Source organism: Aegilops tauschii, chromosome 5 (genome assembly GCF_002575655.3).
Source record: "Aegilops tauschii subsp. strangulata cultivar AL8/78 chromosome 5, Aet v6.0, whole genome shotgun sequence".
In the NCBI taxonomy this organism is placed as follows: Eukaryota; Viridiplantae; Streptophyta; class Magnoliopsida; order Poales; family Poaceae; genus Aegilops; species Aegilops tauschii.
In genome coordinates, this window is record NC_053039.3 from 531,771,269 (window position 1) to 531,798,043 (window position 26,775).

General features: G+C 46.4%; 1 protein-coding gene and 2 long non-coding RNA genes across 3 annotated transcripts; all 3 read left to right on the forward strand.

The window, feature by feature from the left end:
- Window positions 1-231: 231 nt before the first annotated feature.
- LOC120965394 (uncharacterized) lies at window positions 232-1,589 on the forward strand. The gene is made up of 3 exons (XR_012183359.1): window positions 232-620; window positions 825-1,058; window positions 1,204-1,589. It is a non-coding gene; the product is annotated as an uncharacterized lncRNA (long non-coding RNA).
- A 14,334-nt stretch (window positions 1,590-15,923) lies between these two features.
- Window positions 15,924-18,491, forward strand: LOC141022181 (uncharacterized). Its single transcript, XR_012183360.1, has 2 exons — window positions 15,924-16,296; window positions 17,899-18,491. It is a non-coding gene; the product is annotated as an uncharacterized lncRNA (long non-coding RNA).
- A 6,427-nt stretch (window positions 18,492-24,918) lies between these two features.
- On the forward strand, window positions 24,919-26,008 carry LOC109756054 (alpha-2-purothionin). The gene is made up of 3 exons (XM_020314919.4): window positions 24,919-25,296; window positions 25,407-25,469; window positions 25,586-26,008. Exons 1-3 carry the CDS (start codon window positions 24,975-24,977, stop codon window positions 25,690-25,692), a joined length of 492 nt encoding a protein of 163 aa, XP_020170508.1. The 5' UTR covers window positions 24,919-24,974; the 3' UTR covers window positions 25,693-26,008.
- The last annotated feature ends 767 nt before the right edge of the window (window positions 26,009-26,775 follow it).

The following is a 26,775-nucleotide window of genomic DNA, read 5'->3' on the forward strand; positions in this document are numbered from 1 at the left end:
AAACACAAGAGAGTGCACTGATCAAGTAGGTGGGAGTTTACCTACAAATACGTCCGTGTATTCACTCACTCCCAGTAGACGCACATTTATGTTGATGGAGACATGACATGACTAACTTTTGTGCAGCAGTATGTACCATGCATGCATACTCATCAACCAATCAGACGTACTACGAACGGTGCGTACGCCCCCGCTCATCTCCTATATAAGGACCGATCGCCACATACATCGATCGATCCAACAAACCAGGCTCAGCCATCTATCTCATACTCTCTCCGTGAGCTAGTGTGCTGCACGCACGCCCTGGAGATGGAAGGCAAGGGTCGTCTGAGGAGAGTGATCCTCCTCCTGGTCTTGGGTGCGGTCCTCGTGCTAGGGACCTTGCTGCCACAGGCCCAAGCAGATGCGGCCGCTGACCCTGGCGACGACGACGACCACCGGAAGGTGTGCTGCCACGACAAGGAAGCGAGCTATTGCTTCTCCGTCTGCACCCACGGCAGCTCCACCCCCAAGCTCAGAACATGGTGCGCGGACAACTGCTGCTGTGTGCTCACCATGGACTCAACATGCATGCCCGCGTCGCTGCACAAGCTCCAGCCTCACGTTCACCAACCACGCTGGTAAGCAAGCTGCCGATCGAGCTCCACCTTAATTTGCGCTAACTTCATCCATACTGTTCAAAGGCCCAGTAAATCTTGTCAGGAGTCAGGTTAATCAACATCATTCACAACGTTACACATATTGTTCCACTGTTAAGCCAAATCAAGAGATAGCCTCCTCCTAAAAAAGGATGTCAGCTCAATTTGATGGAAATTGTTCCACAGTGCCCTCCGGCTTGCTGCCACCAGCCCAAGCAGAGGCCGCTGCCACTGGTGGTGACAGAAAGAAGATCTGCTGCCACGACGAAGACGAGAGCTTTTGCTGCTCCGGCTGCCTCGAACAGCACGGCTCCGGCGACGCCGCCAGAACGTCGTGCGCGCGGGACTGCTGCTGCGTGTTTACATGGAGCGCAACATGCCCGCGCCGTTGCAAAAGCTCCAACCTTCTCACCAACAAAGGTGAGCAAAGCTACCAACTAATGGATCTCCACCTTAATTTGCGTTACCTGCATCCATACTTTTTTCAAAATAATTTAGGCCTGTAATTAAGTTAAGTTGCGTCTAACGCGCGTACTTTATGTCTATATGTATGTTCTGGCACCAGTTATAGTGGACGGCAGCGAAGAGACGAAAGCCGGTGCCGGCGGCATCGCATCCATTGCCGCTTAATCAACCAAGCGTGCACGCACGTACGCTGCGACTACTGCGGGTGGAAGCAGCCCAGACCTGATGTGTGTTTGTGTGTGTGTGTGTGTGTGTTGCTCCTTGTGTTCAGTATATATAATTGGATTCCATCGTACGTATCCAAGAGAGTGTGACGACGTCGCCTTGCACATGGCGCAGTCCAATAAATACGTGTTCATCATGATAGGCACATATGATGCCATGCTCGTGGCGCGACGCGCTCATACGTACGTGTCAAACGAGCTAGCTGTATCGTCCTAGCTTGCTAATGGAATAAAAGTTTGCCATTTGTGACGTTTCGAGAAATTTGGAGGGCGCGCCCGTACGTCTGGGAGCACCCATGCATGAGGCCGCACGTTTGTTTTAAGATTCTTGCACTAATTTATAGTATTATCTAGCTTTAGTTGCTGCATTGGGGTTCATACATGCAGCATTTGGGCAGAGTTGCATGGGGCACCCACCCCACCTCCTATGCTTATTCATTTTTATCTCCTAATTTGTATCTGTTACATCTTTTGAACCGGAAGGTTAAATTAAGTTTCGTTTGCATATTTGTGTTTGTTGCGATGAGTACTTTCAATTAAGACCAATTTTTGCCAAGCCTTTGCACCCACAACGTTTTCTTTACCGGTACCACGGAGCCTAGCAAACCATTACACTCTCGGAACTGCTGCTCATCTTGTTCTGGTACTGCCGAGCCAAACTCCTTTGAATCATTCTCTATTAGCTTCGACACTTCAGAGTCTAACTTTTCACACGACACTTCCAAATAGTTTTGTTTTACTTCTATATATGGTCATAGTATAAGTTTCGTACCCGGGAGAAAATTTATCTATTACTTTTGAGCCGTGACTTTGGAATTTCTGCATAAGTACCATTTGAGAATGGTTCTGTCTATTGCTTTAGTACCGAGCAATCCATGTTACCCGGTACTTTCGAGCCAATTACCTTCTCGTGGAAATGAGGTACCTTTCTATTGTTCGGAACATCCGAGTACCCTATTTTCTCAAGGTTTTCGAAGACTTGCTCCGCCCGTTCAAATTTTGAACGCATTCATTAGTTCCAAAGATTTTCTCCCGGGACTTTCGGGCTAGTTACATTTCCAGTGTAACAATCAGGTTTGTGCCTCGCTCCGTATATAGAATTGGATATCCCGTCATAGTGGCAAGCAGTTGTAAGTCATTTGACCTATTACACTCCATTCCAACTGCACAAGCTCATGTCTAGACATATTAAGATATCTCCTGGGCAAGAAGACTGGAGAGGTGATGGGTGATTCCATGAACATTTTTTTGATTCTTTGAAGGCCAATAACTCATCCCTTCTTCTTGAACTCCTACACCCGACGCTACTATCTTTTACAACGGTCATATACATTGTGAGAAAGAGATCTTGTGGGTTCTTGAGAAGAGCATTGATTAAAGATCCTTTGAGGAAGTTCTACCAAGTGACTTTGCTTTGGTTGTTACTCCTAGAGGATGTGCGCCTCCTAGATGGTTACAGTCACTTGAGAGCCTTCATCCATGAGTGAAGGAATAAAGAGTTTGTGAGGGCAATTAGATTGCCTAGTTCAAAAAGATCTACCCCTTAGCGAGGCTTGACAATGGAAGGTTGATAAGCCATGGTGAAATAGGTTGATTGCGCTTGGTGCGCGATGCAATTGGTAACCTTGTGATCCTAGAACCACTTTAGTTCAAAGCCTCCATCAACATGGAGTAGGATAGAGCCAAGTATCTAAACCACTGAAAAACATCTTCGAGTCACTATGTATGTATCTCTCAACCCTAAGCTCGTACTTTCTTTCTACTTTTGTCCGCTGCATTACTTGTGTTGCTTGTTTTTTAAGTGCTTAGGACCAGTTAGAATTTGTTTAAGACTGTCAAACCCTAAAAGTCGACCATTTGTATGTATGTAGGTGTGTGTGTTAGGTCTATTCACCCTAACACCCCCCCCCCCTCTAGGGCATAACCACAGCCCCCCTCATAAGTGGTGTTAGAGTAATGTTCTCCTTACCATGGCTTTTCCAGCTTTTCCATCAATGAGTGATTTTATGGTCTCATGAGAATGGTTAACAACTTAAAACTTTTGGATATGTCTATAATGTTTAAAGTTGGTATGTGGACTCTATGTCGGGAAAAGGGATTGTTGAACATCATTGAAGATGAATTTTCACCTCCATTGGATCATATACATCCCACATTACAAAAGAGAATGATCTCTACCTCAATGCTCAAGCTTTGGAAGCTCTGACAATGTTCTCAACACAATCTCATGTTTTGAGTGTTCTCATCAAGTTTGTTTGGAACGTCAAGGTATCTAGGAATTGTTCACCAAGTAACATGAATTGTTCACCAAGTGAGAGTAGCATTAGTTCCTTCTATAGTTCACTAGTTTGTGTCTCTTTTCTGCTTTTATTGAGAGCACTTAAATTGTAAGCTGGTATATGCGGCATTAGTTTTTGATTGTATGGTTGGCTATTAAGGGCACTAGTAATTTAATACTGAGCGAAAGCCTTATATCTAAATAGAAAAAATAACTTTCTAAATTGCAGAGACCTCAAGCGTAGACAATTCCTCGAGTATATATGTAGGCACAGAATCGGCCCAAGGGCAAGAAGTGTTGTAATGTTAATATTTAAACGGAACCGGATATTCAATTAGCCGAGAATGAAGGTGATTAACGACAAAAAAATCGCTCACCAACCAAATCGGATGAAGCATGGACATGACACATGGGAGTGCACTGAGTAGGTGGGAGTTAATTAACCTACAGTACATGCATTTATGTTGATGAAGACATGGCATGGCCAGATTTGTGTACCATGATGCACACTCATCAGTCAATCAAATATACGAACGGTGGATACGCCAGGGATCATCTCCTGTAAATAGGGCTGATCCACGCGATTCTTGTCTCACCACCATCATCACACATATCGATCCAAGTTTAAGCTGCATGTACGGCATGAAAGGCAAGGGTGGTCTCCGGGCTGTGATCCTCCTCCTGGGCGCAGTCCTCGTCCTAGGGAGCTTGCTGCCACTGGCCCAAGAAGATCAGACGGCCGCCGCCACTGGAGCTGAGGACGCCAAGCAGATCAAACTTGACTCTATACTTTTATGTCTCGCCGGATTTTGTAAATTGAATCACTCTTGTCAGTTTCTTGCTGACATCCAATTTGACCTGAACTCTAATAAACTCCCCCACAAAGCCATTAGGGAGAGTTACTTGCACTTCTTGAACGTCACCTATGCGACTCGCAAGGTTTTTCAGGAAGCTCTTACTGTTGAGAACCCCATCCGAGAGCCTATGGATATGAGCTCAAGGCTCTAGCCTATCAAGCTTGACTTTTGCCGGCTTAGAAAAGCCATCATATTCAGCCATTATCAAGGCATAGCCTTTGAAATCCCAAGGTCCCTTATGCATGGCTTTATTCCAGTCACCTAGACAATTGAATTGGATCGAAAAAAGATTCGGGTTTATTCTTCTCCACACCACCGGCTGTGCCGGGTTCCAAGCAGACTTCATGTCGCCAATAAGAGCACTCTGACTAAAGGATTTGTTTGTCAAGAGGCGGCACAAAGCCAACCACTTGGGCCTTATCTCTGCTGCATCAATCTCATCATCCCACACTAGATCGTCAAGTTCGTCATCCTAAAGAGTCAGACGGTCCAGCATGTCTCCCGCGCCGTCTACTCCCGCTTCACGAGAACCACTTCCATCAATAGGACTCACCATGGACGAGATCCAGAATTTGACTATTCTGCTCTAAACCCTAGATCGTCCTCGTCCAACCAAGGCCGGGAAGGCAGACAAGCTACCCCCTGGATCAGCCCGAGAAGAGACAGAGTGTTGCGAACGTAGCAATAATTCAAAATTTTCTACGCATCACCAAGATCAATCTATGGAGTTTACTAGCAACGAGAGGGGAGGAGTGCATCTACATACCCTTGTAGATCGCGAGCGGAAGCGTTCAAGAGAACGGGGTTGATGGAGTCGTACTCGTCGTGATCCAAATCACCGATGATCCAAGCGCCGAACGGACGGCACCTCCGCGTTCAACACACGTACGGAGCGGTGACGTCTCCCACGCCTTGATCCAGCAAGGAGGAGGGAGAGGTTGAGGAAGAAGGCTCCAACAGCAGCACGACGGCGTGGTGGTGATGGAGTGACAGTTCTCCGGCAGGGCTTCGCCAAGCACACGCGGAGGAGGAGAGGTGTTGGGGAGGGGAGGGGCTGCGCCTTGGATGTGGTACTGCAGCCCTCCCCTTACCCCTCTATTTATAGGGAGAAGGGGAAAAGGGGCCGGCCCCTCTAGATGGGATCTAGAGGGGGGCGGCGGCCAAGGGGGAGGTGGCTTGCCCCCCAAGCAAGGGGGGCGCCCCCCTTTAGGGTTTCCCCCAAACCCTAGGCACATGGGCCCTAGGGGGGTTGGCGCCCAGCCCACTAAGGGCTGGTTCCCTTCCACCTACAGCCCATAAGGCCCTCCGGGGCAGGTGGACCCTCCCGGTGGACCCCCGGAACCCCTCCGGTGGTCCCGATACAATACCGATATACCCCCGAATATTTTCGATAACCGTATGGTGACTTCCCATATTAAAAATCTTTACCTCCGGACCATTCCGGAACTCCTCGTGACGTTCGGGATCTCATCCGGGACTCCGAACAACATTCGGTAATCACATACAAACCTTCCTTATAACCCTAACGTCATCGAACCTTAAGTGTGTAGACCCTACGGGTTCGAGAATCATGCAGACATGACCGAGACACCTTTCTGGCCAATAACCAACAGCGGGATCTGGATACCCATGTTGGCTCCCACATGTTCCACGATGATCTCATCGGATGAACCACGATGTCGAGGATTCAAGCAATCCCGTATACAATTCCCTTTGTCAATCGGTACGTTACTTGCCCGAGATTCGATCGTCGGTATCCCAATACCTCGTTCAATCTCGTTACCGGCAAGTCACTTTACTCGTTCCGTAATGCATGATCCCGTGACTAACTACTTAGTCACATTGAGCTCATTATGATGATGCAATACCGAGTGGGCCCAGAGATACCTCTCCGTCATACGGAGTGACAAATCCCAGTCTCGATCCGAGCCAACCCAACAGACACTTTCGGAGATACTTGTAGTGCACCTTTATAGCCACCCGGTTACATTGTGACGTTTGGTACACCCAAAGCATTCCTACGGTATCCGGGAGTTGCATGATCTCATGGTCTAAGGAAATGATACTTGACATTAGAAAAGCTTCAGCAAACGAACTACATGATCTAGTGCTATGCTTAGGATTGGGTCTTGTCCATCACATCATTCTCCTAATGATGTGATCCCGTTATCTATGACATCCAATGTCCATGGTCAGGAAACCGTAACCATCTATTGATCAACGAGCTAGTCAACTAGAGACTCACTAGGGACATGTTATGGTCTATGTATTCACACATGTATTACGGTTTCTAGTTAATACAATTATAGCATGAACAATAGACAATTATCATGAACAAGGAAATACAATAATAACCATTTTATTATTGCCTCTAGGGCATATTTGCAACAGTCTCCCACTTGCACTAGAGTCAATAATCTAGTTCACATCACTATGTGATTGTAATGAATCCAACACCCATGGGGTTTGTTCATATCTCGCTTGTGAGAGAGGTTATTAGTCAACGGGTCTGAACCTTTCAGATCCGTGTGTGCTTTACAAATCTCTATGTCATCTTGTAGATGCAGCTACCACGCGCTACTTGGAGCTATTCCAAATAACTGCTCTACTATACGAATCTGGTTTACTACTCAGAGTCGTCCGGATTAGTGTCAAAGTTTGCATCGACGTAACCCTTTACGACGAACTCTTTTCCACCTCCATAATCGAGAAAATTCCTTAGTCCACTAGATACTAAGGATAAGTTCGACCGCTGTCATGTGATCCATTCCTGGATCACTCTTCTACCCCTTGACTAATTCATGGCAAGGCACACTTCAGGTGCGGTACACAGCATAGCATACTGTAGAGCCTACGTTTAAAGCATAGGGGACGACCTTCGTCCTATCTCTCTCTTCTGCCGTGGTCAGGTCTTGAGTCTTACTCAATACTCACACCTTGTAACACAGCCAAGAACTCCTTCTTTGCTGATCTATTTTGAACTCCTTCAAAATCTTGCCACGGTATGTATTCATTTGAAAGTATTATTAAGCGTTTTTGATCTATCCTTATAGATCTTGATGCTCAATGTTCAAGTAGCTTGATCCAGGTTTTCCATTGAAAAACACTTTTCAAATAACCCTGCATGCTTTCTAGAAATTCTACATCATTTCTGATCAACAATATGTTAACAACATATACTCATCAAAAATTCTATAGTGCTCCCACTCACTTCTTTGGAAATACAAGTTTCTCATAAACTTTGTAAAAACCCAAAATCTTTGATCATCTCATCAAAGCGTACATTCCAACTCCGACATGCTTACTCCAGTCCTTAGAAGGATTGCTGGAGCTTTGCATACTTGTTAGCATATTTCAGGATTGACAAAACCTTCTGTTTGTATCACATACAACCTTTCCTCAAGAAAATCGTCGAGGAAACAATGTTTTGACATCCTATCTGCAAGATTTCATAAATAATGCAGTAACTGCTAATATAATTCCAACAGACTCTTAGCATCGCTACGAGTGAGAAAGTCTCATCGTAGTCAACTCCTTGAACTTGTCGGAAAACATCTTAACGACAAGTCGAGCTTTCTTAATGGTGACACTTACCATCATTGTCCGTCTTCCTTTTAAAATCCATCTGCACCCAACAGCCTTACGACCATCAAGTAGTTCTTCCAAAGTCTATACTTTGCTTTTATACATGGATCCTCTCTCGGATTTTATGGCCTTGAGCCATTCGTCGGAATCCGGGCCCACCATCGCTTCTCCATAGCTCGTAGGTTCATTGTTGTCTAGCAACATGACTTCCAAGACAGGATTATGTACCACTCTGAAGTAGTACGCATCCTTGTCGACCTACGAGGTTTGGTAGTGACTTGATCCGAAGTTTCATGATCACTATCATAAGCTTCCACTTCAATTGGTGTAGGTGCCACAGGAACAACATCCTGTCACACTAGTTGAAGTCATGGTTCAATAACCTCATCAAGTCTCCACCATCCTCCCACTCAATTCTTTCGAGAGAAACTTTTCCTCGAGAAAGGACCCGTTTCTAGAAACAATCACTTTTGCTTCCAGATCTGAAATAGGAGGTATACCCAACTGTTTTGGGTATTCTATGAAGATGCATTTATCCGCTTTGGGTTCGAGCTTATCAGCCTGAAACTTTTTCACATAAGCGTCGCAACCCCAAACTTTTAAGAAACGACAGCTTAGGTTTCTCTAAACCATAGTTCATACGGTGTCGTCTCAACGGAATTGCGTGGTGCCCTATTTAAAGTGAATGCGGTTGTCTCTAATGCCTAACCCATAAACGATAGTGTAATTCGATAAGAGACATCATGGTATGCACCATATCCAATAGGGTGCAGTTATGATGTTCGGACACACCATCACACTATGGTGTTCCAGGCGGTATTAGTTGTGAAACAATTTCCACAATGTCTTAATTGTGTGCCAAACTCGTAACTCAGATATTCATCTCTATGATCATATCACAGACATTTTATCCTCTTGTCACGACGATCTTCAACTTCACTCTGAAATTACTTGAACCTTTCAATAATTCAGACTTGTGTTTCATCAAGTAAATATACTCAGAATCTACTCAAATCATCTGTGAAGTAAGAGCATAACAATATTCACTGCGTGCCTCAGCACTCATTGGATTGCACACATCAAATGTATTACTTCCAACAAGTTGCTCTCTTGTTTCATCTCACTGAAAACGAGGCCTTTCAGTCATCTTGCCCATGTGGTATGATTTGCATGTCTCAAGTGATTCAAAATCAAGCGAGTCCAAACGATCCATATGTATGGACTTTCTTCATGCATATATACTAATAGACATGGTTCGCATGTCTCAATCTTTTCAAAAACGAGTGAGTCCAAAGATCCATCTACATGGAGCTTCTTCATGCGTTTTATACCAATATGACTCAAATGGTAGTGCCACAAGTATGTGGTACTATCATTATTATCTTATATCTTTTGGCATGATCATGTGTATCACTACGATCGAGATTCAATAAACCATTCATTTTAGGTGCAAGACCATTGAAGGTATTATTCAAATAAACAGAGTAACCATTATTCTCCTTAAATGAATAACCATATTGCGATAAACATAATCCAATCATGTCTATGCTCAATGCAAACACCAAATAACAATTATTTAGGTTTAACACCAATCTTGATGGTAGAGGGAGCATGCGATGCTTGATCACATCAACCTTGGAAACACTTCCAACACACATCGTCATCTCGCCTTTAGTTAGTCTCCATTTATTCCGTAGCTTTTTTTATTTCGAGTTACCAACACTTAGCAACCGAACCGATATCTAATACCCTGGTGCTACTAGGAGTACTAGTAAAGTACACATTAATATAATGTATGTCCAATATACTTCTGTCGACCTTACCAGCCTTCTCATCTACCAAGTATCTAGGGTAGTTCTGCTTCAGTGACCGTTCCCCTCATTACAGAAGCACTTAGTCTCGGGTTTGGGTTCAACCTTGGGCTTCTTCACCAGAGCAGCAACTGATTTACCGTTTCATGAAGTATCCCTTCTTTCCCTTGCCCTTCTTGAAACTAGTGGTTTTACTAACCATCAAATAATTGATGCTCCTACTTGATTTCTAGTTTCGCGGTGTCAAACATCGCGAGTTGCTCAAAGATCATCATGTCTATCCCTGATATGTTATAGTTCATCACGAAGCTCTAATAGCTTGGTGGCAGTGACTATGGAGAACCATCACTATCTCATCTGGGAGATTCACTCCCACTCGATTCAAGCGATTGTAGTATTCAGACAATCTGAGCACATGCTCAACGATTGAGCTTTTCTCCCTTAGTTTGCAGGCTTAAGAAACTTGTCAGAGGTCTCATACCTCTTGACGTGGGCACTAGTCTGAAATCCCAATTTCAGTCTTTGGAACATCTCATATGTTCTGCGACGTTTCAAAACGTCTTTGGTGCCACAATTTTAAACCGTTAGCATTACACACTGAACTATCACGTAGTCATCAAAACGTGTATGTCAGATGTTCGCAACATCCACAGACGACGCTCGAGGTTCAGCACACCGAGCGGTGCATTAAGGACATAATCCTTCTATGCAACAATGAGGACAATCCTCAGTTTACGGACCCAGTCCGCATAATTGCTAATATCAACTTTTAACTAAATTTTCTCTAGGAACATATCTTAGTAGAACTAAAGCGTAAGCTACGACATAATTTGCAAAGACCTTTTGACTATGTTCATGATAATTAAGTTCATCTAATCAAATTATTTAATGAACTCCCACTCAGATAGACATCCCTTTAGTCATCTAAGTGATACATGATCCGAGTCAACTAGGCCGTGTCCGATCATCACGTGAGACGGACTAGTCATCATCGGTGAACATCTCCATGTTGATCGTATCTACTATACGACTCATGTTCGACCTTTCGGTCTCTTGTGTTCCGAGGCCATGTCTGTACATGCTAGGCTCGTCAAGTCAACCTAAGTGTTTCGCATGTGTAAATCTGGCTTACACCCGTTGTATGCGAACGTTAGAATCTATCACACCCGATCATCACGTGGTGCTTCGAAACAACGAACCTTCGCAACGGTGCACAGTTAGGGGGAACACATCTCTTGAAATTTTAGTGAGGGATCATCTTATTTATGCTACCGTCGTTCTAAGCAAATAAGATGTAAACATGACAAACATCGCATGCAAATCATAAAGTGACATGATATGGCCAATATCATCTTGCGCCTTTTGATCTCCATCTTCGAGGCGCGGCATGATCACCTTCGTCACCGGCATGACACCATGATCTCCATCATCGTGTCTTCATGAAGTTGTCTCGCCAACTATTACTTCTACTACTATGGCTAACGGTTAGCAATAAAGTAAAGTAATTACATGACATTTCAGTTGACACGCAGGTCATAAATAAATTAAGACAACTCCTAGGCTCCTGCCGGTTGTCATACTCATCGACATGCAAGTCGTGATTCCTATTACAAGAACATGATCAATCTCATACATCACATATATCATTCATCATATCCTTCTGGCCATATCACATCACATAACACTTGCTGCAAAAACAAGTTAGACGTCCTCTAATTGTTGTTGCAAACTTTTACGTGGCTGCTATAGGTTTCTAGCAAGAACTATTCTTACCTACGCCAAAACCACAACGTGATATGCCAATTTCTATTTACCCTTCATAAGGACCCTTTTCATCGAATCCGATCCGACTAAAGTGGGAGAGACAGACACCCGCTAGCTGAAGGAAATATGCCCTAGAGGCAATAATAAAGTATTATATATTTCCTTATATCATGATAAATGTTTATTATTCATGCTAGAATTGTATTAACCGGAAACATAATACATGTGTGAATACATAGACAAACAGAGTGTCACTAGTATGCCTCTACTTGACTAGCTCGTTAATCAAAGATGGTTATGTTTCCTAGCCATAGACATGAGTTTTCATTTGATTAACGGGATCACCTCATTAGGAGAATGACGTGATTGACATGACCCATTACGTTAGCATAGCACCCGATCGTTTAGTATGTTTCTATTGCTTTCTTCATGACTTATACATGTTCCTATGACTATGAGATTATGCAACTCCCGTTTACCTGAGGAACACTTTGTGTGCTACCAAACATCACAACGTAAATGGGTGATTATAAAGGTGCTCTACAGGTGTCTCCAAAGGTACTTGTTGGGTTGGCATATTTCGAGATTAGGATTTGTCACTCCGATTGTCGGAGAGGTATCTCTGGGCCCACTCGGTAATGCACATCACTATAAGCCTTGCAAGCATTGTGACTAATGAGTTAGTTGCGGGATGATGTATTACGGAACGAGTAAAGAGACTTGCCGGTAACGAGATTGAACTAGGTATCGAGATACCGACGATCGAATCTCGGGCAAGTAACATACCGATGACAAAGGGAACAACGTATGTTGTTATGCGGTCTGACCGATAAAGATATTCATAGAATATGTGGGAGCCAATATGGGCATCCAGGTCCCGCTATTGGTTATTGACCGGAGAGGTGTCTCGGTCATGTCTACATAGTTCTCGAACCCAAAGGGTCCGCACGCTTAAAGTTACGATGACAGTTACATTATGAGTTTATATGTTTTGATGTACCGAAGGTTGTTCGGAGTCCCAGATGTGATCACGGACATGACGAGGAGTCTCGAAATGGTCGAGACATAAAGATTGATATATTGGACGACTATATTCGGACACCGGAAGTGTTCCGGAGAAGTTTCGGATTAAACCGGAGTGCCGGAGGGTTACCGGAACCCCCGGGGAAGTATTGGGCCTTAGTGGGCCTTGAGGGGAGAGAGAGGGCAGCAGCCAGGAGGTGGTGCGCCCCCTCCCAGGAGGAGTCCTAGTTGGACTAGGAGAGGGGGCGCAGCCCCTTTCCCTCTCCCTCTCCCTCTCTTTCCTTCCCCCCTTCTTTTTCTAGTAGGACTAGGAAAGGGGAGTCCTACTCCTACTAGGAGGACTCCCCCCCTCTCTTTGGCGCGCCTAGGGCAGCCGGCCTCCCCCTTGCTCCTTTAAATACGGGGGCAGGGGCACCTCTATACAACTTGATATACGATATTTTAGCCGTGTGCGGTGCCCCCCTCCACCATATTACACCTCGATAATACCGTTGCAGAGCTTAGGCGAAGCCCTGCGTCGGTGGAACATCATCATCGTCACCATGCCGTCGTGCTGACGAAACTCTCCCTCAACACTCGGCTGGATCGGAGTTCGAGGGACGTCATCGAGCTGAATGTGTGTAGAACTTGGAGGTGTCGTACGTTCGGTACTTGATCGGTCGGATCGTGAAGACGTACGACTACATCAACCGCGTTGTGATAACGCTTCCGCTGTCGGTCTACGAGGGTACATGGACAACACTCTCTCCTCTCGTTGTTATGCATCACCATGATCTTGCGTGTGCATAGGAAAATTTTTGAAATTACTACGTTCTCCAACACTAGCCACCTTATGCAACTAGTGCATGTCAGTCGGTGGAACCTGTCTCACGTAAGCGTACGTGTAAGGTCGGTCCGGGCCGCTTCATCCCACGATGCCGCCGAATCAAGATAAGACTAGTAACGACAAGTAAATTGACAAAATCAATGCCCACAAGAACTTGTGTTCTACTCGTGCATAGAAACTACGCATAAACCTGGCTCTGATGCCACTGTTGGGGAACGTAGCAATAATTCAAAATTTGCTACGCATCACCAAGATCAATCTATGGAGTTTACTAGCAACGAGAGGGGAGGAGTGCATCTACATACCCTTGTAGATCACAAGCAGAAGCGTTCAAGAGAACGGGGTTGATAGAGTCGTAATCGTCGTGATCCAAATCACCGATGATCCAAGCGCTGAACGGACGGCACCTCCGTGTTCAACACACGTACGGAGCGGTGACGTCTCCCATGCCTTGATCCAGCAAGGAGGAGGGAGAGGTTGAGGAAGAAGGCTCCAACAGCAGCACGACGGCGTGGTGGTGATGGAGTGACAGTTCTCCGGCAGGGCTTCGCCAAGCACACGCGGAGGAGGAGAGGTGTTGGGGAGGGGAGGGGCTGCGCCTTGGATGTGGTACAGCAGCCCTCCCCTTACCCCTCTATTTATAGGGAGAAGGGGAAAGGGGGCCGGCCCCTCTAGATGGGATCTAGAGGGGGGGCGGCGGCCAAGGGGGAGGTGGCTTGCCCCCCAAGCAAGGGGGGGCGCCCCCCTTTAGGGTTTCCCCCAAACCCTAGGCGCATGGGCCCTAGGGGGGTTGGCGCCCAGCCCACTAAGGGCTGGTTCCCTTCCACCTACAGCCCATAAGGCCCTCCGGGGCAGGTGGACCCCCGGAACCCCTCCGGTGGTCCCGGTACAATACCGGTATACCCCCGAATATTTCCGGTAACCGTATGGTGACTTCCCATATATAAATATTTACCTCCGGACCATTCCGGAACTCCTCGTGACGTCCGGGATCTCATCCGGGACTCCGAACAACATTCGGTAATCACATACAAACCTTCCTTATAACCCTAGCGTCATCGAACCTTAAGTGTGTAGACCCTACGGGTTCGAGAATCATGCAGACATGACCGAGACACCTTTCTGGCCAATAACCAACAGCGGGATCTGGATACCCATGTTGGCTCCCACATGTTCCATGATGATCTCATCGGATGAACCACGATGTCGAGGATTCAAGCAATCCCGTATACAATTCCCTTTGTCAATCGGTACGTTAATTGCCCGAGATTCGATCGTCGGTATCCCAATACCTCGTTCAATCTCGTTACCGGCAAGTCACTTTACTCGTTCCGCAATGCATGATCCCGTGACTAACTACTTAGTCACATTGAGCTCATTATGATGATGCAATACCGAGTGGGCCCAGAGATACCTCTCCGTCATACGGAGTGACAAATCCCAGTCTCGATCCGAGCCAACCCAACAGACACTTTCGGAGATACTTGTAGTGCACCTTTATAGCCACCCGGTTACATTGTGACGTTTGGTACACCCAAAGCATTCCTACGGTATCCGGGAGTTGCACGATCTCATGGTCTAAGGAAATGATACTTGACATTAGAAAAGCTTCAGCAAACGAAATACACGATCTAGTGCTATGCTTAGGATTGGGTCTTGTCCATCACATCATTCTCCTAATGATGTGATCCCGTTATCAATGACATCCAATGTCCATGGTCAGGAAACCGTAACCATCTATTGATCAACGAGCTAGTCAACTAGAGGCTCACTAGGGACATGTTATGGTCTATGTATTCACACATGTATTACGGTTTCTAGTTAATACAATTATAGCATGAACAATAGACAATTATCATGAACAAGGAAATACAATAATAATCATTTTATTATTGCCTCTAGGGCATATTTCCAACACAGAGGCCAATAGTGGATTCGGGGCAGAGAAGAATGATAACTCACGGCGAAGATCGCCGGAGGACTGGAGAACCCTAGGCCGCCACCGTAGGGGAACAGGTAGAGGCAAACATAGGAGAGAGCAGAGCAGAGGGGGTTTTTTCATAGAAAAGAATAATTTTCTAAATCGTAGATACCTCAAGCATGGACAATTCCTCGAGTATGTAGGCACGGAATTGGCCGAAGGGCAAGAAGTGTTGTAAATGTTAATATTGAAACGGGCCCAGATATTCAATTAGCTCACAATGAAGGTGATTAACGACAAAAAAAATCCGCTCACCAACCAAACGGATGATGAGGCACTGACATGACACATGGGAGTGCACTGAGTAGGTAGGGGTTCACCTACACGTACGTGCATTTATGTTGACGAAGACATGGCATGACTAGATTTACGTACCATGCACACTCATCAATCAATTAGATGTACGAACGGTGGATGCGCCGGCGATCACCTCCTAAAAATAGGACCGATCCACGCGATTCTTGCTTCACCACCATCATCACACATATCGATCATCCAAGTTTTAGCTGCGCGTACACACGCCATGGAAGGCAAGGGTGGTCTCCCGGCTATGATCCTCCTCCTGGGCGCAGTCCTCGTCATAGGGAGCTTGTGCCGCTGGCCGAGGCAGATCCGACTGTCGCCGCCACCGGAGCTGCGGACGCCAAGTTCTGCTGGAAGGACAAGATAGGGAGCCACTGCTACGCCGCCTGCACCATGCAGTACGGCCCCATCCCGTTCTGCACGGAGATGGGCTGCTGTGTGCAGCTTACCAGCGGTAGATGCCCGAGGCAATGCCCCACCCCGGCCGACCCCAGACTTTTTCTTGCGAACAGCAGCACCTCCGACCTTCTCACCACCAACGGTAAGCAAGCCACCACCAACGGTAAGCAAGCCATCACAAAGCTACGAGTAGAATCTTGATGCATGAATGCATCTATGATTATCATATAGTACCTATAGGGAGTGTAGTTGTGGCTTTGACCAGAACCAACAATTACCATATCACAACCATAACTTGTCATGACACTACCATTACTCTTCTCAACAGTATGATAGTACTTTATCTCCCTTAATATTGTGTTAGTAGACCCAGTTTCCACTCAACACATTTCCTTCTCAATTGGATTATTTCGTTAAGTTTCTAAAGAGAAAGAGACAAATTTCAACATATGATTGAACTCATATGAAAACAGTACATACATCATAAACTATATATGTCAGAGGACATACCACAAGCATCATGTCTGATGACATAGCTATCATATTATGTTGATGGACATAATTAATTTTACATCATGTAATATGTCTATAGACATCATTACAATGCATGACAAAAGAGACTGAATCTGGTCTCCATGTATGTCAATAAAATTGAAGTCCACTAACATGTCATCGATACTCAATAGTGGACTTTCCTTTTGCTGAGCATGATCCTAGTTGCCCATGTTCCGAGGAACATCTGGGAACTTTCAACCATTGGGAAATCATTGTTATTGCAAGTGAAGTAAGATTCACACTTGTTCCCATGGGCCTCTTGCCCTTAGCCAATTGATGGATGTACAGATCCACCAAATGCATGGAAGTATCACATTTCCTTGCATTGTGAGTCGTATAACCACATGTGTAGCAACCGAGGCTACTGACCTTGTCATTCTCCAAGAAATGGCTTTTGCCCTTTTCTGCTTCATTCATATTCTGCTTCTCATCATGTCTCCACTTTCCTTCACCATTGATGAAATTGTTCAGTCAGATCATAATAAAAGGATTGACAGTGGAAAGCATTCCGATGAGACTAGCATCTGAAACTACACTTTGTAGAGTCTCAACTTTCAATTCATTTGATGCACAATAGAATTGTATGTTGTCATTGACTCGAAGTCATGGAATCAGACGAGCGTCCATTCTCTATGCACTATAGGTATCATCACCACTCTCTATTGATCCCAACAGATCAGCGTGTAGGTGATGTGAGATGATGTGCAATGCAACATACTACGCTATATCATCTATAGCAGGAGCCCCTGAGCAGGTGCGGTTATGGTGGAACTGAAATTCATGCAAAGTCGGCAAATTCATTCTCGATATGTCCAACGTATCTTGCATGAAATCTTCATGCCCATTAATTTACTCTCTAGTAAATTAATCTTCAAGCATCATCAACATATAGCAATAATCAAATTGCTTAATCGAATATGTCGATGTATTAATGTGCTTTACAATACAGTAATATACCAGAAATTACTATAAAGCACATTGGAACAAAAACTGCTTAGCTAAAAGCTAAAACAGAAAAAGAAAAACGAGAAAGAAAAATTTGGTCCTGGGCCGAAATTTGTGTAGGCCACTACCTCTTTTTTATTAAATTTTTTTTAGACATTTATCTTTTCTTTTTAAGGCAGTATCAGCTTCGCTTTTTTTGAGACAATCTCGCGAAGCTTTTATTAAGTCGTCACAATGTTTACAGGGACGAAAGGAAGATTTCCGGGATGGCCTAACCAAACATGGCGGCCAACCCCTAGAGAAAGTGCATGCTTCGCTAAATTGTGAGCCTCAAAATTTGAGCTCCTAAATTCATGGCTAAACTTACAAAAATCAAAAGACGACGAGTGATCTATTATTTCATGTATGATTGCTCTGTACCGAGAGGCATTTTCCTTCGTAATGTCTTCAACCACCACTTTGTAGTCGGAAGCCACATGGATCCTCCGCAGATATAAGTCATCTGATAGAGCAAGTGCTTCTCGAATAGCCAATGCTTCAAGTGTTTCCGGTTCTGAAACATATCTGAATACCAGGGCTGAGGCTCCCAAGAACGCTCCATCGGCGCTCCTGCTTATCGCTCCCACGGCGTCGTATCTTCTGTGTTGAGGTATTGCAGCATCAACATTTACTTTTGCACTATTCGCTACTGGCGGCTGCCAAACGGCAGCTCTTGGGGCCTTCACCACCACCGGCTTCGACGACCCTGTATTCAAAACTTGAAACTCGATCAAGTATCGTGTGATGAAGCCGTGGGTTGATAACGGTGACTGGAAGATATCCTCATGGATTGCTTTCCTTCTCGCTCCCCAGATTGCCCATGAAGTGACAACAAGCCGTACGAAATCTTCCTTGTCTAGGATCTCATGTAGTGCAAAAAGCCAATCCTTCGGGCTCTCCTCTTGTCGATCAACTAGATGTTGCACGAGCTGTTCAGGAGCCAACGCGCAAACACTGCTGGACATCGGACAAGTAAGTAGCGCATGCCTCCATGTGTCCCTTGCCCCGCAGAGGTTACATGTATCCTCTGTCGACATATGACGGTGCATCAACAGCTCACCAGTAGGCATGGACTGCCTAGCTAACCTCCACACGAACATCATGAGCTTTGAAGGTACTTGAAGATGCCAGATGCTGCTCCATTGTTTGCTTTCATGCTGAGCATACGACGACCCCTCAGCCTCATGCAACCACGCCTCACGATTGAGTTTTGTCCTCAAGATCATACGGTATGCCGAGCGAACACTGAACATTCCACGTGGTTCGTCATGCCATGCCCAGAAATCTGAAACTGTGCGCGTACAAAGTGGTATCTTGAGAATTTCCTCAGAGTCAAAGGGAGTGAAAATAGACCGAACTAGTCCTTCATTCCAAGACGCAGTAGAAGCACTAATGAGTTGAGCAACTCTAGTCGGAGGATGTTGTACCAAAGATGTTATAGGCCTTTTGAAACTCTCCCTCGGGATCCAGTTGTGTTCCCAAATATCTGTGGCCTCTCCATCTCCAATCCTTCTGATAATGCCTTGAGCCAAAATGTCCCGGCCATCCAAAATAGCCCTCCAAATCTGCGACGGATGAGATCCCAACTCAGCATCTAGCAAAGGGCAGTTTGGAAAGTAAACTGATTTGAGGATCCTTGAGCTTAGTGAGAGTTCTGAAGTCATTGTGCGCCATGCCCGACGTGCCAGAAGTGCCAGGTTAAATATCTCCATGTCACGAAAGCCGAGGCCACCCATATGTTTTGGTCTAGTCATCACGTCCCATGCCACCCAACTCGGCTTCCTTCTTCCCTGCTTACTCCCCCACCAGAATTGCCTTATGATTGATGTGATGTTCTCGCAAAGCCCTCGCGGCAATCGGAAGCATGCCATGGAATAAACAGGTATCTCTTGTGCCACAGACTTAATCAGTACTTCTTTGCCCGCTGAGGACAGCAGCTTCTCCATCCAACCTTTAATCTTTTCCCATACTCTATCTCTCAGATATTTAAACGTTCCATTCTTTGAGTGACCAACATCAGTTGGCATTCCCAGATACCTCTCAGACAAAGACTCATTTTGGACCTGTAGGGAATCCTTCACCTCTGTTCTGGTGGGGCCTGGACACCCTTTGCTGAAAAATATAGAGGATTTATCATGGTTTATCCTTTGCCCTGAAGCGTCACAATATTTCTCTAGCAGGTTTGACACTGCAACTGCTCCCTCTATACTCGCCTTGAAAAGCAACAGGTTGTCATCTGCAAATAGAAGGTGGTTAATGGTTGGAGCCGTTGGGGCCACCTTGATACCTGCTAGTGATGACTGAGAACTGGATTTCAGGAGGCACGAAAGGCCCTCTACTACAATCAAGAATAAGTAGGGGGAGATTGGGTCTCCCTGCCGGATTCCTCTAGTTGGTTTGAAAGGGTCAAGCTTCTCACCATTGAATAAAACTGAAAATGAGACAGATGATACCATAGCCATGACTGTATTTATTCACTGTTGTGCAAAACCAAGTTTAGTCATGATAGCTCTCAAGTATGTCCATTCTAGCCTATCATAGGCCTTCATCATATCCAACTTCAGTGCACAAAAGCTATTTGACTTCGCCCTGGACCGCTTCATAAAATGCAAACATTCATACGCACAAATGATGTTATCCGTAATTTGCCTCCCTAGCACAAATGCGGACTGCTCTTCCGAAATAATATCAGGTAATATGATCTTCAACCTATTAGCGACCACCTTGGATGCAATCTTGTATAATACATTGCAGAGACTAATAGGTCGAAACTAAGATAAAACAGTGGGATTCGTTACCTTTGGTATAAGAACCAAAACTGTGTCATTGATGCATTCCGGGCTTTCTTCCCCACGGACTATGCTTAGGACGATCTTGGTGACCTCGTCCCCACATACGTCCCAATGTCGCTGATAAAAACGTGCAGGAAAACCATCCGGGCCCGGCGCCTTGGTAGGAAACATTTGAAACAAAGCATTTTTTACCTCTTCATTTGTGTACGGAGCACAAAGGGATGCGTTCATCTCCTCGGTCACCTTCTGCGGGACATGCTCCAGCACTTCTTCCATATTATTAACCCCCTCCGTGGTATACAGATTTTGATAGAACATGTTTGCCATGTCCTGGAGTTCAGCCGGATCAGAGATGACAGCACCCAAAGAATTTTGTAAGGCTTTCACCATATTTTTCTTTCTACAGAGGCTAGCACGAAGATGAAAGAATTTGGTATTTTTGTCTCCCGCCAAAAGCCATTCGACTCTTGCCCGCTGTCGCCACATGATCTCCTCTCTGTGATACATCTCGATCAGCTGCTCGTTGATCTTTAATTCAACGTGAGAAGGCCCAGTTCTCAGTGGGTCGCCCCTGAGCTCCTCCAGAATTTGCTTAAGCTTTTTAATCTCCTTTCTGACACTTTCGAAGGTGTCCTTGCTCCATCTGGTCAGCCCGCCTGCAAGGTTCCGCAGCTTCTCACGCATCTGTTCCACGCTATTGCATGGTGGTTCCGATGCCCATCCCTCTGTCAAGAACGTTTTGAGCCCCTCATGTGTCTCCCACATTAGCTCATACTTAAAAAGTCTCTCTCTTCTTTCAGTTGTTTTGCTTCCATAATCAAGCAAGATTGGGGAGTGGTCCGATGTGGCGCACGTAATATGTGATACTGAGGCCAAAGGGAACCTCGCTACCCAGTCAGCATTCGCCTTTGCTCTATCCAATCGACATCGTGTATAAGTACCCCCCACCACCTTCTTTTCAAATGTCCAAAAGTTGCCCTTATAACCTAAGTCCAGCCGCATGCAAACATCCGTAGCATCCCGGAAGGCCTGGATTTGAGCGTTACTACGTTGTCCAACCCCATCATGTTCGTTCGGACGTAAGACTTCGTTAAAGTCGCCTATACAGAGCCAAGGAAGTGCACTCAAAGTACTTATGTTTTTCAACACCTGCCATGTTTGGTGTCGAAGGTGTGTCTGCGCCTCACCATATACACAAGTCATCCACCATATTTCCTGTTCATTTTCCTCAACCGACACATCTAGATGATAGTCAGAGTAGCCAAGAATCTCCACTTTTATTGAATCATCCAAAACAGCCCAATACCACCGCTTCTACCACGGCTATCAACAGCATAAGATTTATCGTAACCAAGAGTACTAGCTAAAGCTTTTACCCTAGCTCCTTCAATTTGTGTCTCAACTATACACAGTAGGGTAGGGGCAAATTGCCTCGCGAAATCACGAAGCTCGCGAACTGTCGCGGCGTTGCCCGCGCCATGACAGTTCCAACATAAGGCACTCATTGACCCTGGCGGCGCCCCTCGAGGCCCGCCATCGTTAGTTCACCCTTTCCTTGTACTCCTGTCTTGGCCATGGTGTTCTTTCCATCCTCTGTTTGCAGCTTTGTCCTCTTGGGGTCCTGTTTACCGCTTGGACTGGGAGGAACAGCGGGGGCTGGAAGCGCCAAAGTAGACTGTTGTCCCTTGCTTGCGACTACAGGATTTCCGGCCGGCAAAACACTCTGCCCCACTGCTAGATCTGACCCCCTCTTTCTGTTATTCTCTGCCTCCTTCATCACAGCATCCCTGTCTTCCTCGAGATCCTCCCCAGAGACATCATCGCCATGGTGAGGCTGGTACTGAGCACTCCTTTCTTGGCCACCTGAACGGCCACCCCGTCGGCCTCCTCTCCGGCCTCGTCCCTCGCCAGGCCCCCGGCCAGTACGCATAAACCAGCCTGTCCTCAAATCTTTAAAGACTAATGCTGAAGGAGGGTGTATCCCATTGCCATGCTCCTTAAATTGGTGACCAAGCATCCCACAAACCGCACACCAATCCGGCAGCTTTTCATATCTAACTCTGTAGATCTGCCTTTTGCCATCACGAATCATGGATACAGCGTTCTTGAGAGGTTTGGAGACATTGATCCTCACCCAAACGCGATAAAATTTACCCTTAAAATCTTGTGATTGTGGCTCCGTGAACAGCACCTCTCCAATCTTAGCTCCAAGTGACAGCACCAGCTATGCGTATAGCTGTGGTACATCATGAATTTGTGTCCAGATTTCGATGGTGTCTAGCTGAACCGTGGACGGCTTCGTGATCCCATCATAAGGTTTGATGATCACCGCATCTCCCCTGAAGTGCCAAGGTCCATCCTGGATAACTCTCTCCCAATCCCCCAAGCACGAGAATTGGATGGTATAAAGATTATCCTCCAGAGGCCTGAAATTCGCCTCCTGCGCCAGAGATCCCACGCCAATCTCATATTCTTAAAAAACCAGTATTGGTTGTACGTCTTCTCGGTGCGCACCCTCGCTAGGGCGATCCATCTGGCTGCTTCCGGCGGCGCCTCTTTCTCATCATAGATCACATCATCAAGGTCTTCTTCTCGAAGCCCCAATTCCCTCATCATCTTTTCCACATCATCCATCTCCGATGAGCCTGCGGCCGCCGCATCCTGAGCCGCGCTCGAAGACATCTTCTCTGGAACCCTAACCCGATGGAGACAAATATCGGGCCTTGTAGCAGCAACCCTAACCACCCGATCTCCACCCGCCCCGCCAAAGCCCAGGAGGCGACCCCCTGAGATGATCGGCGTAGGGAAACATGTTCTCGACGGCGGCAACTATAGTCGCCCCGGGAGGACTAAAACCCTAACGAGAGGGGAAAAAATCGCGTCGTGGAGCTATGCTCAGAGGCAGTATCGGCTTCTGCCTTAGTTTACCGAGCCTTTCAGCGCAGGCTATCAGGCGTGGGCTTAGGCCTTTCCGGCCTTTCAGGTCCACCCGAGCGCCTCGCTAACAGCCCCAACCGCCATGGCCGTTTTGGCCAGCACGCCGGGTCGCCGGCACGACTTACCGGACCGCAGTCGCGTCTCCGCGCATCACTCCGGTGGCCAACCACGGCGCCGTGCCGTGCTGCTGACGCCGCGTGCCCGCTGTACCGATACTGCAATTCCGATGACGCGGGCCGTCGCGGTGCCATCCTCACCTGCGCAGCCGCCGCCAAAGCAACACGGAGAGATTCGGTCACGGCCACTGCCTCCTTGCCGTGCAGTGCGCGGGAGGTTGCGGTGGCATATGCCGGTTACCACCAACGCCGCACGTCATGGCGCATGCATTCGCTTCCCTTCAGTAGATGGTTGATCCATCCTTCACGTGTGTGCCCGATTCGATGAAGCGATTTAGTTCGCAGGCTATTCATGAAACAATCAATCATTAGATGGTTAATCTTAATCACAAGACAACAAATTTGCAATCGACTTCCTGATGCATCATGCCGATGCATGCATGTCTTTGCCGTCGTCGTTCTGCATCAGCCAGCCTCGCTGCCGCGCGTAGCCTCACGTCGCGCCGCGCACCACGCCCAGTTGTTCCGTTGTGCAGCCGCGTCCTGCCAGGGGCCATGCGCTTTCCCCTCGTGCCTCGTGGACGCCTCCCCTGCGGACTTCAGAATTCTTCCTCCGCTGATGAGAACTGCCGCTGTGATCGTTCTTCCCCGTTTTGCCGTGATGCCCTTCTGACCGCCTGGATGGCCTTTCTCCCTCAACGGAGAGCAACGCGCTGATAACGTGATACGAGTAAAAACAAGAGAGATGTAAACAAATCCAACCAGTATCAATTTCCTTAATAATCAACCCTTATATACAACTGGAGGGGATGCAAGTAGAGGGGCACGTCCACTCGAGGGGGGGGCGAGGGAACCGTCGTGATCGTTGACAGATTGGCGACGCACGTGCGGTTACACAAGAGAGGATTATCTCCTTAATAACAATATTAATTAAATCCTAACAAAGTGCACACAGAGAATGGATTAGGCTAAATACAACCGTTAGATTGAGTTTAGTGAGCCTAATTATGCGGTGATAATAGATCCGTGTACGTTTTGTGGGGTGTGTTTAAAAAGTTCATGTTTACTCTTTTATTAGTATAAGTAGATAAGTAGAGAAGAGATAGAGAATATTGAAACGGACCCAGATATTCAATAAACTGACAATGAAGACGATTAACGACAACAAATTCCGTTCACCAACCCAACGGATGAGGCATTGACATGACACATGGGAGTGCACTGAGTAGGTAGGAGTTCACCTATATGTACGTACATTTATGTTGATGAAGACATGGCATGACTAGATTTGTGTACCATGCACACTCATCAATCAATCAGATGTACGAACGGTGGATACGCCATCGATCATCTCCTATAAATAGGACCCATCCACGCGATTCTTGTTTCATCACCATCACCACGCGATCCAAGTTTAAGCTGCACGTACGTACGCCATGGAAGGTAAGAGTGGTCTCCGGGCTGTGATCCTCCTCCTGGGCGCGGTCCTCGTCATAGGGAGCTTGGTGCCGCTGGCCCAGGCAGATCCGACGGCCGCCGCCACAGGAGCTGCGGACGCCAAGTTCTGCTGCAAGGACAAGATAGGGAGCCACTGCTACGCCGCCTGCATCACGCAGTACGGCCCCATCCCGTTCTGCGCAGAAATGTGCTGCTGTGTGCAGCTTACCAGCGGTAGATGCCCGAGGCAATGCCCTACCCCGGCCGACCCCAGACTTTTTCTTGCGAACAGCTCCACCTCCGACCTTCTCACCAGCAACGGTAAGCAAGCCACCACCAATCGAGCTCCCTGCATGTTAATTCGCGTTACGCTCATCCATGTTTCCAAGTTAATTAGTGATATCAGCTCTCTTGTTTTCCCTTTTTGCCAGCCGTTGAGGTTGAGAGCTGCACGCTGAGGTGCTCGTCCATCGTCTGTGACAGCATGCGCAATGGTAAATAAATACGTACTCCTAGATATGAAAAAAAAATTCATCTGGAGGTTTAACTGAGGGTTGTAATTAATCAGATTGCGTCTAACGCGCGTACTGTATGTATGTTCTGGCACCAGTTATCGATGGCGGCAGCGAGGGGACGAAAGCCGTCGTGGAGCGCTGCGGCGATGCATGCGGCCGCTTCTGTGCCGGCGCCGGCGGCGCTGCATCCCTTGATGCTTAATGGAGTACGCCCTCATGCGTGCGTCCGGATGCGCTAGCAGCTGCGACTACACTGAGCGCGGCCCAGAGCAGATGCATCTCTGTGTTTGCTCTTTGTTTTTTTTTTCAGTACAAATAATTGGATTCCACCGTATGATGGCATGGCACGTACCGAAGCCAGTGTGACGACGTCGCCTTGGATGTGGCGCACGTTCTTCTTTCTTTGTTCCAGTATAAGTTCATCATGGCGTGATGTATTGATGCGTATGTACGTGTCGAACGAGCTAGCATGATGTACTATCATCCTAGCTTGCCAATGGAATAAAAGTTTGCCGATATATCAACTTTCTTCTGAATTATTGTTTTCTTGTAGTTATATGCTTTTTTGCCGGTTTGTCAACTTTCTTGTTTCTTTTCATTTGTTTGATTATATTTTATTGTTCATTTTTCTTCTTTGCTCAAAGCTTTCTTTTCTCAGTACTTTCCTTTCACGTTTTATCATGAATGGAATAGAGTCAATAGACTAATAAAAACAAGTACAATATTGGTATTTGAAATATGGAACAACATCCACAAATATGGAGAATGTCTTCTTGAAAATACGGAACATATTATCCGCGATCACGACGGTGATGTTGTTGTCGCGGCAGCAGGTCGACTAGCTCATGCCCAGGATGTTCTTCATACTGAAGCAGAGGAATGTTTACAGGCTCTGTACAAGGCACAAGAATTGGGAATTAACCAAGTGGTGGTGGAAACGGATGCAATGCTTCTGGTACAAGCGATCAAGACATCGAACTTTGATCTCTCCCCCAATGGTGTCTTATTTAGGGAAATAAAAGCTTTTACTACTCTGAATTTTAGTGACTTTAGTATAATCAATTGCCCTCGGGCATGTAATAAGGTTGCAGACGTTTTAGCGTTGTATGGGTCAAAGATGGAGCTTGCACCCCAAGCCGTATGGCCGGGTCTCGCCCCTGCCTTTGCCCAGTCTTTGGTTGCCAGCGATTCTGCTCGGCACGTTGATTAATGGAATGAAATGTTCAAAAATAAAGAAAATACGGAACATACATTTGTCCTGGTGGGACATATGGCAAGATATGTT